General features: G+C 40.2%; 2 protein-coding genes across 6 annotated transcripts; one reads left to right on the top strand and one right to left on the bottom strand.

Annotated features, from left to right (window-relative positions):
• The first annotated feature begins 1100 nt into the window (after positions 1-1100).
• hnrnpa3 (heterogeneous nuclear ribonucleoprotein A3) lies at positions 1101-8813 on the top strand. 5 transcript variants are annotated; one of them, XM_084085120.1, is made up of 11 exons: positions 1101-1135; positions 2499-2621; positions 3170-3316; positions 3709-3919; positions 4207-4296; positions 4405-4473; positions 4984-5046; positions 5600-5746; positions 5893-6021; positions 6143-6232; positions 7675-8813. In XM_084085120.1, exons 1-10 carry the CDS (start codon positions 1130-1132, stop codon positions 6214-6216), a joined length of 1059 nt encoding a protein of 352 aa, XP_083941246.1. In that variant the 5' UTR covers positions 1101-1129; the 3' UTR covers positions 6217-6232; positions 7675-8813. The 5 variants fall into 5 exon arrangements, with proteins under 5 accessions (XP_083941246.1, XP_083941247.1, XP_083941245.1 ...); XM_084085121.1 differs by lacking the exon at positions 7675-8813 and adding an exon at positions 6335-7024 and having other exon boundaries at positions 5600-5740; XM_084085119.1 differs by lacking the exon at positions 7675-8813 and adding an exon at positions 6335-7024.
• An 879-nt stretch (positions 8814-9692) lies between these two features.
• nfe2l2a (nfe2 like bZIP transcription factor 2a) lies at positions 9693-17542 on the bottom strand. The gene is made up of 5 exons (XM_084083770.1): positions 17352-17542; positions 13516-13779; positions 13151-13246; positions 12872-13054; positions 9693-11334 (listed from the first exon to the last, which is right to left on the bottom strand). The coding sequence occupies exons 1-5, from the start codon at positions 17376-17378 to the stop codon at positions 10078-10080; spliced, it is 1827 nt and encodes a 608-aa protein (XP_083939896.1). The 5' UTR covers positions 17379-17542; the 3' UTR covers positions 9693-10077.

Genomic DNA, 17542 nt, shown 5'->3' with positions numbered 1-17542 from the left:
AGAACGAGAGGTTTCCTTTCGTAGTTAGGACCCCCAAATAGACACTTATTAGCCCGCGGACCCCCATTTGAAAAGATAAGCCAGGGACCCTCATAATAGAAGATTTGTACGGCTCTCTAGCAGTGATTTTCAACCATTTTAATTTCAAGGACCCCCAGTTTGACATGCATTAGGGCTACGGACCCCCATTTAATGGCATGTATGTCTCTGGGACCTCAATTTATATTGTCAAATCAATGTTAATTTAACTCTGAGAGTGTACAAATGGACCCTAACGGGTGCATTTGGTTCCATTTGTACACTCAGAGTTACAGACCCATAAGGGTTCATTAGGTCCCCGTCCATCATTTATCTGAGGACCCCCTGTAACCCCCTTAAGTACCCCTGGGGGTCCTCGGACCCCACTTTGAGAACCAATGGTAGAAGACTACAGCCCATAAGCCCGAGGTACGGTCGCGCTGTGATTGGCCAACACCGTTATATTCACAGATATCGGCTTAGTAGAGAGTAGCTGCAAGAACTGTTCAGTGGTGGAAGTACTCACATTTTTTACTTAAGTAAAAGTGTCAATACTGCAATGTAGAAATACTCTGTTACAAGTAAAATTAAGTTAAAAAATGTACTTCATGAGTAAAAGTACAAAAGTATTGACATCAAAATATACTTAAGTATCAAAAGTAAAAGTACCCATTATACATGCAGAATGTCCCATTTCACAGGTTTTCAAATGTATAAAAATATTTTGAAAATAGCAGATCTACAAGCTCACAACGCTCAAATTGCCAAAGTTTAAATAGGGCTGAAGTGGTTGATGTATGTTTTGTAATAATCAAAATCTACAAAGTAGCTTGAAACTAAAGTTTTCAAATAATTGTAGTGGAGTAAAAATACAATATTTGCCTCTGAGATGTAGTGGAGAAGTACAGAAAATTGGAAATACTTCAGTAAAGTAAAAAATAGCTCAAAATTGGACTTAAGTACTTGAGTACATGTACTTGGTTACTTTCCACCTCTGGTTTGTACCGCATGTAATATGTCAATAAAGATTTGTGGGGATAAAAAAAATCCAGAGTTGTAGTGTCACGTGATCGATTCTGCTCATCTGCGCCTGTGGTGGAGATTCTGCGAAATGGAGGTGATGTTGTCACGTATATTGCAATGTGAATGTTTATATTTGCAACCTAGTAATTAATGTAGTAATTACCGTTAAATACCGAGTAACTGTGACCTGAAATATGCACAGAAATAAACAAGACAATGTCTGTTATTCATTTGCAGAATGCTAAGTGCATGAGTCGCAGGAAGCTCACTCTAAATTATTATTTCCACGGCCTAGTAAAGCCGATATATTATAACTCTACGAGTAAAGCTAGCCAACATTGGCTAACAACTAACAGCCGCATCATCGTGGTTTTGGTTGAATTTGAATTAAATGCATGAAAGTACTTTAATTAAGCTTGTGTTGGCATGATGCAGCATCATGCAGGTCCAGCTGTGGGTTTTCTGTCAGACCTGTCAACCATTCAGTCAATGCTAGCTAGGCTAACCGGCTGGGCCTCACCCTAGCCTTGGAATGGCTGTGATATTACATACATTTCATATACACAGCCATATTAACACTCCCATTATCCATGCCCTCCCAGGTAGCAGACTCATAATGAATTGCTGCGACTTGGGTCCAGCTATAATTGTCCTCAAGTGTCATAATAATCATTTGAAGGTTCTCTCAGAAAACGTGTAATTAGTAAAATATCTCCACTTCCCCAAGAGTTTCACACGGACCACATTAGTGAGCACGTACAGTAGGGGGCACACAATCGACAGGTCCATTTGGTTGTGTGTGAGGGTGGTAGCAATTAATGACACCAGGGAATGACAGACACCTGTCGATTGTTCTGCCCAGGTGGGCGTGGTTATATGGCTATCTCTAACCCAGCGCTTTAACCTAACAAAAACTAAATTATGTCACTTCTACAAGCTCACAACGTGTTGCATGCACCACGTAAACTTGTAAAGCTGCTATTTTTGCTGTATAAAAAAAGCAAAATGCAAAATGTCCAATCGTTTGGTACAGGCACCATGTGTTCACTGTAGCTTTGTCAATAGTGGTCAGCATTGCCCTCTCTCCTGATTTGTACTCTGTCCTACTACTGTGTTGCTTGCCAAAAATAGCCGCTCTAAAAGCTCAATGTGTTGTGAGCTTGTAGATCGGCTATTTCCAGCAAACAACATCAACATATGATGGATAAAAATTAAGCATCACTCATCTGTCGTGCAGTGGTCTACTATAAATTAAACTCTAGGCCAAGTGCTTAACCACTTAATCCCTGTTTAGCGACAACATTAATGGCCAATCTTTAAAGACTGTTTGGATAAAAAATGTATATGTAACGCACGTATTTATTTAATGTGCTTGAGGCAAAGTATGAAGGATTTTTTTTTTTTAAGTAGCCCTAACTCACTGTCATAAAAATGTTTTTCTCGTTTTCTTTCTATAGGGCCGTGAATGCAAAGAACCTGAACAGCTGAGAAAGCTGTTTATCGGTGGCCTGAGTTTTGAAACGACTGAGGAGAGTTTAAGGGCCCACTTTGAACAATGGGGGACACTCACAGATTGTGTGGTACGTTTTTTGTTTGTTTTTCTAGATGAAAAAACACTTTGTTGTAAGACGCTGTCGTGTGCCAAAACTAGGAGATCTACACGTGAGCTTGTAGATCGCCTATTTTCGACTAACCTGTAGGTATCGAGTCTTACTCCTGTATAAGGCTGTCACGATCATGAATTTTTATGTTGACAATCACTTGTCATAGAAATTATTGTGATTAATGATTTTATTGTGTTTTTGGCTTTGATCAAAACACATTTGTTTGCCTTTTTGTCTGGTAAACGAAACCTGCACAATGCACATTTGACAAATAACCTAAAATATACGAAGAAATGACTGACAATGACAGGTATCAATAACCCAAATTGTTGGAATTGGTTATTTTTCTAAAATAGCCGATCTTCAAGCTCACAACTCATTGCATCGTGTTGTGTTCAACTGTTTTGAAAATGTATGAACATTTCTCAACAGATGAATCTAAACGATACTGAAAAATCATAATAATTGCGTAATATTGTGACAAGCCCGCCTACTCCTATAACCAAACATTCTGGTGTTTTCAGGTGATGCGAGACCCCAACAACAAGCGTTCAAGAGGGTTTGGCTTTGTGACATACTCCGCTGTACCGGAAGTTGACGAGGCCATGCTTGCAAGGCCTCATAAGGTGGATGGCCGTGTAGTTGAACCCAAGAGGGCTGTATCCAGAGAGGTGAACATGATGAAATTCATATTATTAGGGAAACGTCACAGATTTTAAACCTAATTCCCATTGTTCTGATGTGAGGAGATCAATAATATGGTGTGTCAAGAAGACATACCATGGCTTCTGTGTATTTCTCTTCTTGCAAAATGTTGACTTTGCGAAATGATGATGCCAAGCGTATTTTGGGTCATCAGGGGGCATACATGGCATACACTCGATGACACTTGATGTCAGCATTCGTAGAGAAATACACAGAAGACTCAAGACAATAGGGTATTTTTTGTCACACTAGGAATTTTTTTTTTCGGAACAAAGGAATTTAGGTTGAAACACGGCTGTTTACCTTTTATGGCAAAATAAACAGCTATTTATTATCTGTGCTGCCTGTTTTGTCTCAGGACTCCTCGAAGCCAGGCGCCCATCTGACAGTGAAGAAAATTTTTGTGGGTGGTATAAAGGAAGACACAGAGGAGTATCACATAAGAGACTACTTTGAGCCGTATGGAAGGATCGACTGCATTGATATCATGGAGGAACGCTCAACCGGAAAAAAGAGAGGGTTTTGCTTCGTCACATTTGACGACCACGACACAGTGGACAAAATTGTTGGTATGTGATTCTTTATTAAAGGGAAACTTCGCTGATCATCGGGCAAATTGAATGTACGCCTGATGACGTGAAACGACACGTTTGTCATCATTTCGCAACATCAACATTCCTTGGAGAAATGCACAAAAGACATAGGGTACTTTTTTCCGCCCAATATTATTGATCTCCTAACATTACAACAATGGGGTTTAGGTTGAAAATCTTCAAAGTTTCCATTTTAAGTTCATAGTCATGCTGTTGATGATTAAACATTGTAAATCTAAATTGTTAATGTTTTTTGTTACTAGCCCAGAAATACCACACAATCAACTCCCACAACTGCGAGGTGAGGAAAGCACTCTCGAAACAGGAAATGATGGCCGTTTCCAACCAGAGGAGTAAGCAGTCAATCTTAAGTGAACTTTAGTATAGCTATTTAGATGTTTTTTCTAAATCAGTGCCTCTCAAAATTCCACTTTTAAATGTACTTTTTCTCCATACTTCAGACAGAGGTGGAGGAGGTGGAAATTTCATGGGCAGAGGTGGCAATTATGGAGGTGGCAACTTTGGCCGAGGTGAGTACCATTTAAGCTTAAAAGGGTTTTTCACTTTAAAACACTTATCTGCCTTTTGTGTGCACCCAAGGCTTGATTCAATATTTAGATGTTTGAAATTCATTTAATCAGACACACCCCCTCCTAAATAAGTCCTTTCAACTTCACCCTCCATGTTAATGACTCATTGAAAACACACATCACTGTCCTAAACTTGCGTCACCATGCTTTCCAGTTTCACTTTCCACACGGCGGAAAGCCTGGTTCTCGCTCCGACCAGTGTGATCCGGTCTAGAGCCAGCTTATTCGGTAATTCGCACACACATACTGTACATGCTTTAGACCCAGACCAGATCAGCAACCTACAAAGTGACTTGATCCCAGTCTACCCGTGATCAAGTGGGCATTCCATCTTAGCTCACTGGTAGACATTTTGTGAATCCCTGGAAGGGCATAAATCCTATGGACTGCAGCTTGATGAACACATCAAGCTGCAGTCCACATGATGAACCACAACCCTTTGTTTTCCAGGTGGGTATGGTGGTGGGCGAGGTGGTTATGATGGTGATGGTTACGATGGCTACGGTGGTAACGGTGAGTTGTTTTGCCACTTTTATACTCATAGGCTTGATCAGCCATCAAATACAAATCTGAACACTTTATTTTAAAACATCATGGACTAAATAATTTGCCACTTTGCGTTATTTTGGTAGCTTGTACAATTTTGCATTTTATAATCTAGTCCTGCATCGTTTATCCCATGAACGTTTAGTTTCCGTTTCATGGGATAGTGGGAAAATTTTGTCTTTCAATTACTCACCCCATGCCTTGAATTATTTTTTTTGTTTTTGTGGCATTCCTGATCCAATTTTCCAATATTTGATGAATTGAAGTAAATAGGCGGCCAAGCTTAAGAAGAGCAGTACTACATTTTAAACATTGGTTATAACCTGGACACTAGTAGTCCATACTGGATTATACTGAGAGTTGTTTTGTAGTTTACACGTGATTTGTTATATAGTTTTGCCTTGGCCTCCTATTTACTTCAAATATATTGGATTAGGAATGTGACAAAAAAAAAAATAATAATTGTGGGTGAACTATATTTAATTTAATGCTTAAACGGTGTTGGTGTTGGTATGTCCAGGCGGGAACTACAGTGGAGGGCCAGGTTACGGAGGAGGTCGTGGGGGCTACGGAGGTGGCGGTGGTGGTCCGGGATATGGGAACCAGGGTGGAGGATTTGGTGGTGGCGGAGGCGGTGGCTACAATGACTACAACGATGGAGGTCGTGGTACTGCTTGATTAATTGATGTGTTTTGCTGTATTAAACCAGTTGAATCTGATGTCTAGGCTCAGATTTCTATCCCTAGCAGAAGCACAATGTTTGACACGTGAAATGGTACACTGCCAGGAAATCTAATACGTGTGACTTTACAGGGAACTTCAGTGGTGGAGGAGGGGGCGGAAATTACAACGATTTTGGGAACTACGGCAGTCAGCAGTCCAATTATGGCCCCATGAAGGGAAGCAACTTTGGTGGCAGAAACTCGGGTGGACCTTACGGAGGTGGGTTTTGCAACTCTGGATGTAATGATGAATGCTAGAAAATCACAGGTCTGCTACTGTGTGAATGATTGTCGTGAGTGATGAGTGTCATTTTCTGTCTGTAAAACATTGTTCATTACAGGCGGCTATGGCTCTGGTAGCGGAGGTGGAGGAGGAGGAGGTGGTGGTGGTGGTTATGGCTCACGGCGATATTAATTGTGTGATGTTTTTGGTAAGTTCAGTTCTCCTTCACATTAATCTTAGTGGCACAGTACAGTGTGAGCACATAAAAGTGTAGAATAACTATTTGTTCTATCCTGTATCCATTCAACAGGCTTCAGTTCTTAGGAGAGGCGAGGAGGTGAGCAGAGGAGTTGTCAGGAAAGCTGCAGGTTACTTTGAGGCAGTCGTCTGAAAGCATTAGAGGAACAAGTCAGACATGTAACTGCAGCTAAATGGGAGATGTTAATGAAAAAAAGGACTGTACACAAGATATTATGAGTGTAGATGATGCCCTTCCTTATTTGTGGTAGATGTTTTGCTACTTAAATATCTCTTCCTTTTGTGCTTCTGAAGTGTGTGTATTGTGCCTATGGTATCAGGTAAAAGAGAAACGTACATTTAAAAAAAAAAAGAAACTTTAAGTTTTCAAAATCTTAACCTATTTGCTGATTAAACTTATGGTCTTTTTTTGTGTCTGCGATTAACATCGTTAAAAAAAATTATAACAATAATGGCATAGCCCCTACATTAGTTGAGCTAGAATGATCCATTATCCATCAAATTATCAATTTTTATTTCAAGATAATATGATTGCTGAATTGCAAGTGTCAAGTGTATTTTGATTTTGTATTTGAAGCATAGTATGTATTTCTTTAATAGTGTTAGTGTTAACAAATATAAGCAGTCTGAACTAGAATTAAGGGAATGTTTCAATCCACGTGTACACAGCAAACAGAATTCTAGATTGTTAAAGCATTTTGAGAAGTAGAAAAAGTCCGAATAAAGTTGTATAGTAAAGTGCCATGAGGTTCAGTGCATCATTGGTTCAGAAAAACAAAACAGAAAAAGCTAAACATGCTAATTGTTTTGTTGCCTGCTCGTTGTTACGATGAAGATTAGCAAATCAGCTTCTCCAGAACAATTTCCTTTTTGGATTACATTTTAAAGATTTGTTTTTTACCTGGCTCAAAACAAGGGAGTTTTGGGTAGACCTAGGGCAAGGGCCCACACACCACCTATGCCAGTGTTGAGCGAGTAGGATTATGACAGCTACAAGCTCCAGCAGTTGTGCCCTCAGCGTCGATAGTGTGGAAGATTGCAGATGACTGTCAGACAGGACCTCTTCAGCCCCAGCACAGTGGACCAGTCAGCATATTGAGAGAGAACAGAGGAGGGAGCACCAAGCACATCGGCCATGGAAGAAAGCTTGCAGTGTCATACCTGGTAGTGAGCATCAAACATTTTTTTTCAAGGCTAGCTAAACCTTCGCTGCTAGCGAAGAAAGACTAGTTCCTGGACACATTGGAGATCCTGTTGAGTCAGAGATACTTCAGTTAACCCGCAAATACTAGATGTCAGACGTAACAGGAGAGGAGAAGGGAGTGAGTATTTTCACAAAAGATTCTTAAGAAGATGGAGCAGGTAAGAGTAACCACTTTGCTTGATTTGCAGATTGGGAAAGAGGCATTCTCTTCTTGCTGAAAATCTGTTAAGACCTGATAACATGGAAGTTTCTGGATGGGTAAGACTTTGTTTTTCAACATACTTTACAGGCTGCTCATATTTTAGCCATCCACTGTGCATGGAGGAGATGTGATATTTTCAAGTAGGGATGTTCTTTAAAGCTAGACAGAGCAGAAGGATTTGCTGCATTGTTCTTTGGTGGGTATCTGAAATAAAAGTGGCTTGGGGAAACAACTACAGGCCTCCCATGTCTCATGGAAAACTTAGACAAAAGTCCCCAGGATGGGAAACAACGTGTATATATTATTTATTTTAATTGTTATTGGGGGTGGGCAACAATCCCAATGTGATCAGCAAGGACCTGTCCTAGAACATTTATGTTTCTCATCTACAGTATCATGTTGAATTTGGAATAAAATGTATCATTGTATTACTAAAGACTAGTTTACAAAAACGTTTTCCTGAGAGTGGGAAACCTGCACTATTGCTAAATAATCTAAGGTAGTTAATAGTGATATCTATTTTTAAATGAGCTCTTTATTAAATATGTGCAGTAGTGTAAATATGTATTTCTGCCATGTTTTATATAAATTTGACCAGATTTGTATATTTTGTTGAGACATCCCAGGACAATAGAGGACATTGCTACATGCCACACTCAATGAAGAACAACATATGAGAACAGTAAAATTATGGAAGCGAATAGATGCCATAAGTCAAATAAAATGTAAAATTTGAAAATGCAATTGAAATAAGAGAAATGCTTTTTAATCTTCAGGATGTCAAGGGATTTCTTTGTTTCCTGAAGATTAAAAATCATTTCTCTTATTTCAATTGAATTTTCAAATTTGCCATTTCATTTAAATTATAGCATCTATTCGCTTCCATATAAAATAACTCTTAATGAAATCAATTACTAACACATGGGTAAGTCTGTACATAAGCTCACACCCACAATACCCTTTTATTGTACGTAGTTCATGCTACCAATTCTTAAATAATGGTGCTGTTGAATTCGCTGTAGGATAGTATTTCTATAGGAAAAATGGGGCTTTGGCACCAGACTTGTTTGCGTGAACTACTTTTTAACAGAAAATGATTACGTATAAATTGCTGGTGTTCTTAAATAAAACTTCTCCCACAAAGTGAGTGGTTTATTTCTTATGGAAAGCTACTTGTAGACGTGTTTTTAAAATGGCATTTTGTAGGTTTATCAACTGTATGCAAAATGTTATTGGATTAGGATTATATTTAAAGTACTGCACATTACAGTTTTCTTACGACTAAAAGAAACTAAGTTTCATTGTTTGAATTACTTGGAACTCACACAAGTCCAATTCACATACAAGTCCTCATGGTTTGCTGTTTACCTCAATTTCAGACATTTCGGTTTGAGAACAGCAGATGGGCTTGGTGTTCAAAGGTAGCATTTGTGTGTGAAAGTGCACGAAGAGCAAATAGTGATTGTGCAGGGCTTTGCTTTTGAATGGGTTTGTCCATGAAGCTATTGTGACGTTGTCATGCATGATTCACATGGAGTGTATTGCACATAGCTGAACAATTGTGTTTGCTGTTGTGCAACATAATGAATGGAGTGGGTGTGATTTCCTTGGACGGAATAAATGTTATAGGGCTTACTGGGGTTTTATAGTATTACAACTTATGGGACAGGTTAGGTTAGGTTTAGTGCTCTGTATAAGCTCGACTCAGTCAGTTAAATTGGAAAGTTTTCTTGAGATTATAAACGGATAAATGGTGGTGATTGAGAAATGGGCTAAAGCCTGGAATGTTGCTATTTTTGTCTCAGATTCTGTACAGATTGCATTTTATGTGTCTATTTTACCAGCCACATGGTATAGTGGCTGGAAAAAAAACAAAAAAAACAAGCACATGGTAAGTTATGTAATCATTCCTCAAACCTTATGTCCATCTGGCATCAATCTACAAGCTGTGGCTGGCTACACTAAATCACACAATGTACAGTACACAGAGAAAAGGAGACAAAATGGCTATATGAATAGTTTATTGAAAAGCACATAAGTCAGGATTTAAAAAAGACAGGGGAGCAAATCAAAATATAAAGTTTATAAAACGATAAGTAACAGTGATTGAAACAAAATCATTAGCATACTAAAACATATATATATATATACTGTACAATATATTTTCTCAATCTCAATAGCAAATAATGTTTATTTACAAACAATATTGGTAAAAGAATCTCTGGGCATATTAGAAAGCAGTACAAAAGTAAAATATCAAAAATATTACAAGATTAAAGAGGAGTAAGCAAAAACTATATAATAGTTCTGCTGATCTATTACGCTTAAAGCCGAGCTACTACAAAGTTATTGCATAGTATTGTTACTATGATGATAATGCAGTACCATATTATAAAGTAGATAAGTGCTTGTCTTTCGTCTTGATGAGTGTCTTTTTTATGCGAGGGACTAGGAAGACACTGCCGTCTCGGGTCTGTTGGAGGGAGTAGTCAGACGGCGAGTAGGGTTTCCCCTCCTCATCTGTCAGCATGCTGAACACCTCCAGGTACAGACTGTTGAGCTGCTGTTTCATCTCTCGCAGGCTACTGTCATTCTGGGTCTTTTCCTTCAGAAGGCGCTCCTTCTCCTCCTTCAGCGAGTCTAGGTCGTACTCGAGCCCCACAATGTTTTCCATCTTGCGTTTACGGCAGTTCTGGGCGGCTACTTTGTTCTTCCCGCGGCGGCGGATGTCTCGGACCAGCGCCAGCTGGGCCTCATTGAGTTGGTGCTTAGACATCATCTCATTAAAGTCGTCCACAGGCAGGTTGATAATCATGTCCACAGTGAACGGTATTTGGAGGGTCTTGGCCCTCTGCTCGTCTCTGGAGAGACGTACCTCGAAGCGTTTCCTCTGCTTGTCTTTGGTGAATGGAGCTTGGCTGTGGTCAGTCTCCTCTACCAGCTCCGTCTTGTACTGTTTGTGTTTCTTGTCCTGCCCCTCGTCTGGTCCTCCTGTTTGTGTTGAACCAGTGGGCTGGTATCCATCAGGTTGGAAATTCAAGGAGAACATCTCTGAATAGTCAGATTCAGCACTCCCTGGGCTGAAGTCTATTTCGTCCATATCTGAGTCATTGTAGCCATAGGAACCATCATCATATACAGATTTCTCCGGGGAGCTCGCAATAGGGCTTGTATTCAGCGAGATTCCAGAATCTGAATCAGGCAATTCTGACATCCTTTCCTGTTTGCAACCGTTAAATGTATCTCCAGGTGAGAGGTTGTGTATGTCCGGTTTAAAAGGAGGCTTGTTTGGTATAGCAGCCAAAGCTTTGCCTCCATTCCCCTCAAGGCCACTGCTTTCCTCTGTATTTAGAGTAGGGTTGGGGTGAAGTAGTATGTCGCAGAAAGCTTCTCCACTCAAGTTAGCATTTAATTGAGGGGCTTTCGTGGTCATCTGACTGAGGTGATTGGGTGGGGCAACAGTAGGGAAGGTCCCTTCAAATACATTGATATATTCAGGGGGGCAAACATCTATTGTGCTTGGCCCCACATTTGTGAGATTAGACGGTGGGTAAAAATTGTAGTTTGGATCCTGCTCTTCAGGGCTGCTTGTAGGAAGATATGTTGTCGTCTCCAGAGCATCCTCCATTTGCATGTTAATGCAATGCTAGAAAGAAAAGAGATTCATTATTAAAACAAAGTACATCAGACAATGTAGCTATAACAGTTCTGATGCCAACCTGTGTAAGGTACTCTGTGGTTGCATTAACCATGCCTACCATCCTGTTCTGATTTACTGAAGACGCACATCTACAGTATAACCAAACTTGTCGTGACATAGATTATCAATGGAAGAAACAAAAGGTCAAAAGTGGGTTAATGTGTACATACTCCACTCTGTATGTTCTTCTAAGCTTATGTAAGTAATGCAAGCAGTTTCTAGAATCTAATCTAACCACAATGATACATCGGGTCACGTACAGGTTATTTTGCTTAGTCTCTTCCAAGTACACAGAGGTGTGAAAATCACACTGATTAAATAAAAACATTACAATTGAAAGTGTGGGTTTGTTGACATGATTGGTATGTACTGAGAGAGACCCAGGTCCCAATGGCATGATTTGGTTGTAAACTGTGCCACATTATGATACTACATGCTCCACTCTATGTTCTTCTAAGCTTTTGTAAGTAATGAAAGCAGTTTCTAGAGTCTAAACCGTCAAAACCGTTACAATTTAAGACAAAAAAAAACAAAGATGTGCACTTTAGAAGTTCACATGCATCATGACCGCCAAGACAAATAAAAAATAACCCAGATGCTGAAGCAGCTCAAGAATGACCACTATTGGCCATATTCACACAGTGGCCATTTTGCTTTTATGTCTTAGACATTGAAAGGTTGAAGTGACAAATGACACACTATTCCAACTAAACACAGGTTTGCAATGCCCCTCTATCAGCTGCCTTCAAATAAAACAGCCTGTGCAGGCATCAGCACGCTTTTACTCTTATGTGGACATGAACTCAGAAACGAAGGATAATGAGTATCGGATCACAAATGTATAAGGATGAACGCTCAAAACCAGTAGATCTGGCACATAATGTGCCCCTTCTCTTTTGCAGCAGGACCCCGGGGATGTCAGACAACCCTCAAGAGAGAGGGCAGAATTGGGCACAATGGCCCAGCAATTAGCCTACATGTAGTAGTAACCGATGGAGTCATCCTCTGAAGTTTGTGAAGACTTTATGAAACAGAAACATGTTTTTGACATTCGCTGGTACATGCCAATAATGCAATGTACACAGCAAAACCCTGCATGTTAATTTAGAGTTAAATTTACACTTTGGTTTCTCCTCAACCCCTAAAACACATTTTTGACTGTTTATCTACTCCTACTCTGATGACGTCAGAACAAGATTGATTGAGGTTGTGAAAACCAGTCTTGAGCTAGTTGTGTCAGACAATGCTACCTGCTACCAAGGCAATGAACTGAACACACCTTGGAAGCACCCACCCCACCCCTACTGTGCTGGCTAATCCCAGACATGAAACCTAATCACTGGGTGCACCTGTGTCTGTATATGAGAGACCTCATTCACACATGGGAGGGGGGGGCAAACAACAGTTGAGTTTGTCCTGTAATGTCTGGCCCCTGCCATTGAGGTTGTTAAAAAGCATTGCGCTATTGAGGCTGGTATTATACCTGCAGCTCAGGTAGGGACAAAAGCTCCATCCAGGCCTGCTCCAAATCTGGGGGGGTCCTCTGTGACAGGAGGGGGGCTGGGGAGAGGGGGGCCTGCTGCAACGGCGGCTGCTCGGGGGACATCATGATCTGGCTGCTGTTGGGGATTGGAGCAACGGTGGGGTCCAGGCAAGGAGAGGTGTTCTGCAAACACACAGGAGTACACTTTTAGACACGGGGCATAGCAGAATTATACTTAAGGTGTAATGTTACATGTACAGTATTAGTCTATGTCCTTACCTCTGTTTCTTCTACCAGGGGAAATGTCTCTGCCAGCAATTGCATACATTCATCAAAGGACATGGCTTCGCCATCCTCTTCTGGGAAGCTGACATTCTGCAAAGGAGGACATTTGAGTTAGTAACTGTATAGGTAACCCTATGCATAAAAATAAATTATCTTTCTACCTACCTACCTATCTTCCATAAAGATCGTGGAGCAGTTTCTAAAGAGCTGAATACACCAATGCAAAACTACAGACCCACCTGTTTCCATAATTACACAGGATGAGGCGATTACCTAGCTACCACACAGCTACACCCAATCAAGTGAGGGGGGGGAGTGGCCCAGTGCCGACATGACTAATGATGGCCAAGTGCAGGTACCTGTGCCACCTCTAGAGGTGTGGTTGACTGTGGCGGGCCACTGGATGGAGGGCGCCGTATATATTCGCCTGTCTCTTCGTCCAGCTGTAGCTGTGCCATCAGGGCCTTCTCTTGCTCCCTGAGCAGCTGCTGTCTCTTCTCCTCCTCCAGCTCACGCTGTCTCTGCAACTCGTGCTCCTTCTGCCGGTAGCTGTAGTCAAACACCTCTCGCCTGGCTCCCAGGTCAACGTCCTGCCTCCACAGGATGTCAATCAGCTCCATGCCCTGGAAAAGACACAAAAAATGAGAAGGGGTTTGGAGCATCACATGCCGCTGCAGCCACACTATCCTGCAGTGAGAATGCGATCGCTCCTGGAACAAGAGTGTCCCTGCTGTGAAGCTTGGCTACTGCACCTGCCACACCCTATCCCTTGGTATCTATTCTTTGACGACAATGCTGGGCATTAATGTCATGAGGAAGAAGCCACGTGAATAATAGATGTACTTCTCTGTTTCCTATCTCACCGTCACACACCAGGAAGAGACGTGCCCTCTCACACACTTGTGAATCTTCCCGTGAACAAGACCAAAGGGAATTGATTATTCTTCATCCACGCGCAGGAGAGGAGTGACACTAACCAGTTAATTTATTTGTCATATTTAAAACCTCCAATGGAATGTATTTGTCAAATCCTTACTCAAGTGTGTAGGAAGCTGCTGAAGGCAGCTAATTCCTCATATGATCTGCATCTGAACAAGTTTCTGAAGTTGGTGAGTTTTCAGGGTGTAGTCTATAGTTTCAAATGTGTATTGCCAGATAGGTCCCACATATAGCCTACTTTGAAACTCAAATGATTAATGTTTTGTAATGTAATACTGCATTTTATTACTCAATTTATCTTTCCTACGACTACAAACACATCTGAAATATCTACAAGAGTTAATAAAAACAAATGAGTTAATACTAGGATCAAACGCTTCAAATTAGGTCACGTTACTACTCCCACTCATACTATTTATGTGATATGATGACTTACAACAAAGCATAACTGCAGTGGGAATATGTTAATATAATTCCCTGTCATAACACTTGGTCACTGAAAGCTGTGCGGTGTCTTTTAAGACAGGAATGTCCAGAGATAAACAGTACTATACTCTCTCCCTTGGGCCTCTTAACGTTCATGACACAAACCGTATGGAGGAAACCTTCCACACGGGCTTGGAGATTGCATAAACCCTACATATTAGGTCACAAGAAAACCTCTGACCATGTGACAGTTTATTGTAGGGCAGCACAATTAATCATGTATAATAAAGAATTATGTAATCTTGAAACATGGCAATTAATTCATACGTTATTTGGTCAGCTGTTGCACCTTGACCTTGTCTCCTTATCATTACACAATAGTAACCAGAACATTGTACACCCATCTTCCCATCCATGTGGCTCACACAGATGCCCAGTAGGCAATAAGCACAATGAGCAACATTGCATTAAGACAAATATTTTAAAACAGACCTATTTTTCCACCAATGATCCTCATTACCAATCATAATTACAAGTAAAGAATGAGGATTATTTTAGCCATTGTGGTGCAACCCAGGGTTATTACTTAGATTTGGTTAAGTAAGAGAAAGAAAAGCAATATGGGCTAAGTACTACTGTATAATAAGCTGCCAAGTCACATGAGCAGAGTGGAGGAAGTAGGACAAAAGAAAATACAAAAGCAGAACAAATTACAGGACCAGGATGTGAAATCGGGGTGATATACTGTGAAGTACTCTGTTACCAACATTAAAGTGGAGTAAAAAATATATACTGGATATAAGACTCGGAAAACCCAATACTAGTTTTCACCTCTCACCTTTGATTAAAAACCAAGATGAAGCTAAAGTGTGATGAATCATGATTTGAAAAAGCAACTAATTTTAGTAAACATTCACAGCCATACTTATTTAAAGGCATGGTTGACAGAGAAGTTGTTACTGCAACAGCGGCACAGCAAAATAAGAAGCCACTGACCCTCTTTACCTCAGTATTGCATCAGAGGCTGTATCAGTCCCAGGACCACTAAAGGATTAGACGTCACTACCGCTGTCTACTGTAAATCATACTCACCGGGCAAGAGGTAAGACTACAACCAGACATTATGGCTGCCAAAGGTATGAGGAAGTGGTCTATAATGTCTTAAGGAGCTGGATAAATGCACCTCTTGAGGTCAGCCCTGTTTTCTACATTGAAAAACCACATTGTGTCCATTGGTCACAGCTCACAAGCTCATCTCACACAAGTCATACGAGGGACCTTGAAAACAATGCATTCCCAAAGAAACCTTGTCAGTTACGTAAGGAAAGTTTCATTGAGCCCCTTGTTGTTGTAAACTTTACTTGTTAGGGGTCTGTTTTGAGAGGGAGTGTGTAATCATGGTGCTATGTTTATAACATTGTTTAAACTGTAGAATTATAGTTTGTGCAAAACTCTACAGATGTATTGCTGATATTAATGTAGTCAAGGTACGTATTGTTTTCAGACGCTGAACAAACTATGAAAGCAGGTGTGTCAGTTACAAGTTCAACTGGTAAGAGAACAAGGAAACAGTCTTGTGACAAATACCTTCCAGTTTCCTGGACTTCACTTTTAGGCAAAGTAAACAAGGAGTACACATACAGGATGAAGAAACATAATTGTTTTAAAACAATTGTTGGCACATCAAAAAGTCTCACTATTTATTTTCCTATAGAAATAAAAAATAGTAAAGACTCGAGACTTGTCATGAAACAGGCCAAACATTACTTCTCTGAGAGATTCAAATCTGGATTTGTAGACTGGGTTGTTCATTTACCTGACCCTTCAGAAAAACACAAGGGCATCTGAAAGGGTTCAGGGAGTAGTTTATTATACATCCATTCATCAGAATTCAGAGGACATCCACCCTTAACCAAGGATGATGAAATACATCACATGTTCGAAAGCAATTCTATAAACCAACCTAAGTCAACTTCTATCACAACTAGGTACACCAAAATACATTTTCTGTTGAAAATGTACCAAAGCATGAAAACACACTAGATATAGCCTATATATTTAAAGCAGCATTTGAGATTATAGCCTTTAAAAAAAATCTACATCACATCCTTTCTGGAATCACGTGATTAAAGAGAAAATAGTTTTCACAAATACACTATGGTATGTTTTTTTCTGTATCTAATAAGATGCCTGGGGTGGGGGGTACAGCTTATAGTGGGCCCTCTGGAGCAGGCTATCTTAACAAAAATCATTCAGAATGGATCAAAGGTGGCCTGAACAGACACGGTCACATGGGGGGGGGGGGGGGGGTTGATGGACAACATGCCCAGACAAGTGAAAGCTGAAAGCACAAGATGTTTACTAACTACGCTATATTAAATTGATCCATTTCATTATTTTTTTATATCAGATATTTTTGTATCAGTACATAATCCAGAAATCACACTGACAGTAACGAAGTTTTTTTTTCTCCCCCTAGCTGCCGAGTAGCTAAACCCGACAGTCCAGTCTTCAATGACTTGCAGAATTGGACGTAAGATAGTGGACATGAACAGTTCTTTTGAAAATCATTTATATCATATGATGACAAACGTCAGACTATTGGGCCTAAGTATGTTTTATAATAGCGTAACTACGCAGCGTCTGGACTACCAGGCTATGTCGTATCGATTATGGCCCAAATGTAACAAAAAGTTTATCTGGGCTATCCCATGTCCCACATAGAAATCTCTCTAATTCGATTATTTATTATCAACAGCCAATGTAAAAAACAGCCGACATGTTTGAAATGTTATTCACATCAAATAAGGGGATTATAATAAATGTTTACCTGTTGATGTATTGTAATTTCCATCATTATAGGAGATCTGTTCTCACCGGGAGAAACGCTCTATGATCAAAATGTATTTGTATTCCCCACAGTTCCACTTTAGAATTGTGCGATCAGTCCGAATAAAGCAAGAAAAGTCCAGCGGAACAACAACGTTTGGCGATGAGAGAAATAATCCTTCTAATCTATTG

This window comes from Gymnoscopelus microlampas (genome assembly GCF_963454915.1).
Source record: "Gymnoscopelus microlampas genome assembly, chromosome: 17".
NCBI lineage: Eukaryota > Metazoa > Chordata > Actinopteri > Myctophiformes > Myctophidae > Gymnoscopelus > Gymnoscopelus microlampas.
The sequence above is the reverse complement of the archived record's forward strand: the minus strand, read 5'-3'. Positions and strand labels throughout refer to the sequence as shown.

Excerpts from the sequence above, each read along its gene's own strand:
- hnrnpa3 (XM_084085120.1), top strand. Across the intron at positions 3,920-4,206 it reads CACAGTGGACAAAATTGTTG|CCCAGAAATACCACACAATC; the intron begins GTATGTGATTCT and ends TTTTGTTACTAG. Across the intron at positions 4,297-4,404 it reads GGCCGTTTCCAACCAGAGGA|ACAGAGGTGGAGGAGGTGGA; the intron begins GTAAGCAGTCAA and ends TCCATACTTCAG.
- nfe2l2a (XM_084083770.1), bottom strand. The coding sequence starts at position 17,378 with ATGATGGAAATTACAATACATCAACAG. Across the intron at positions 13,247-13,515 it reads CACCTCTAGAGGTGGCACAG|AATGTCAGCTTCCCAGAAGA; the intron begins GTACCTGCACTT and ends CCTCCTTTGCAG. Across the intron at positions 13,055-13,150 it reads CCCTGGTAGAAGAAACAGAG|AACACCTCTCCTTGCCTGGA; the intron begins GTAAGGACATAG and ends GTGTGTTTGCAG.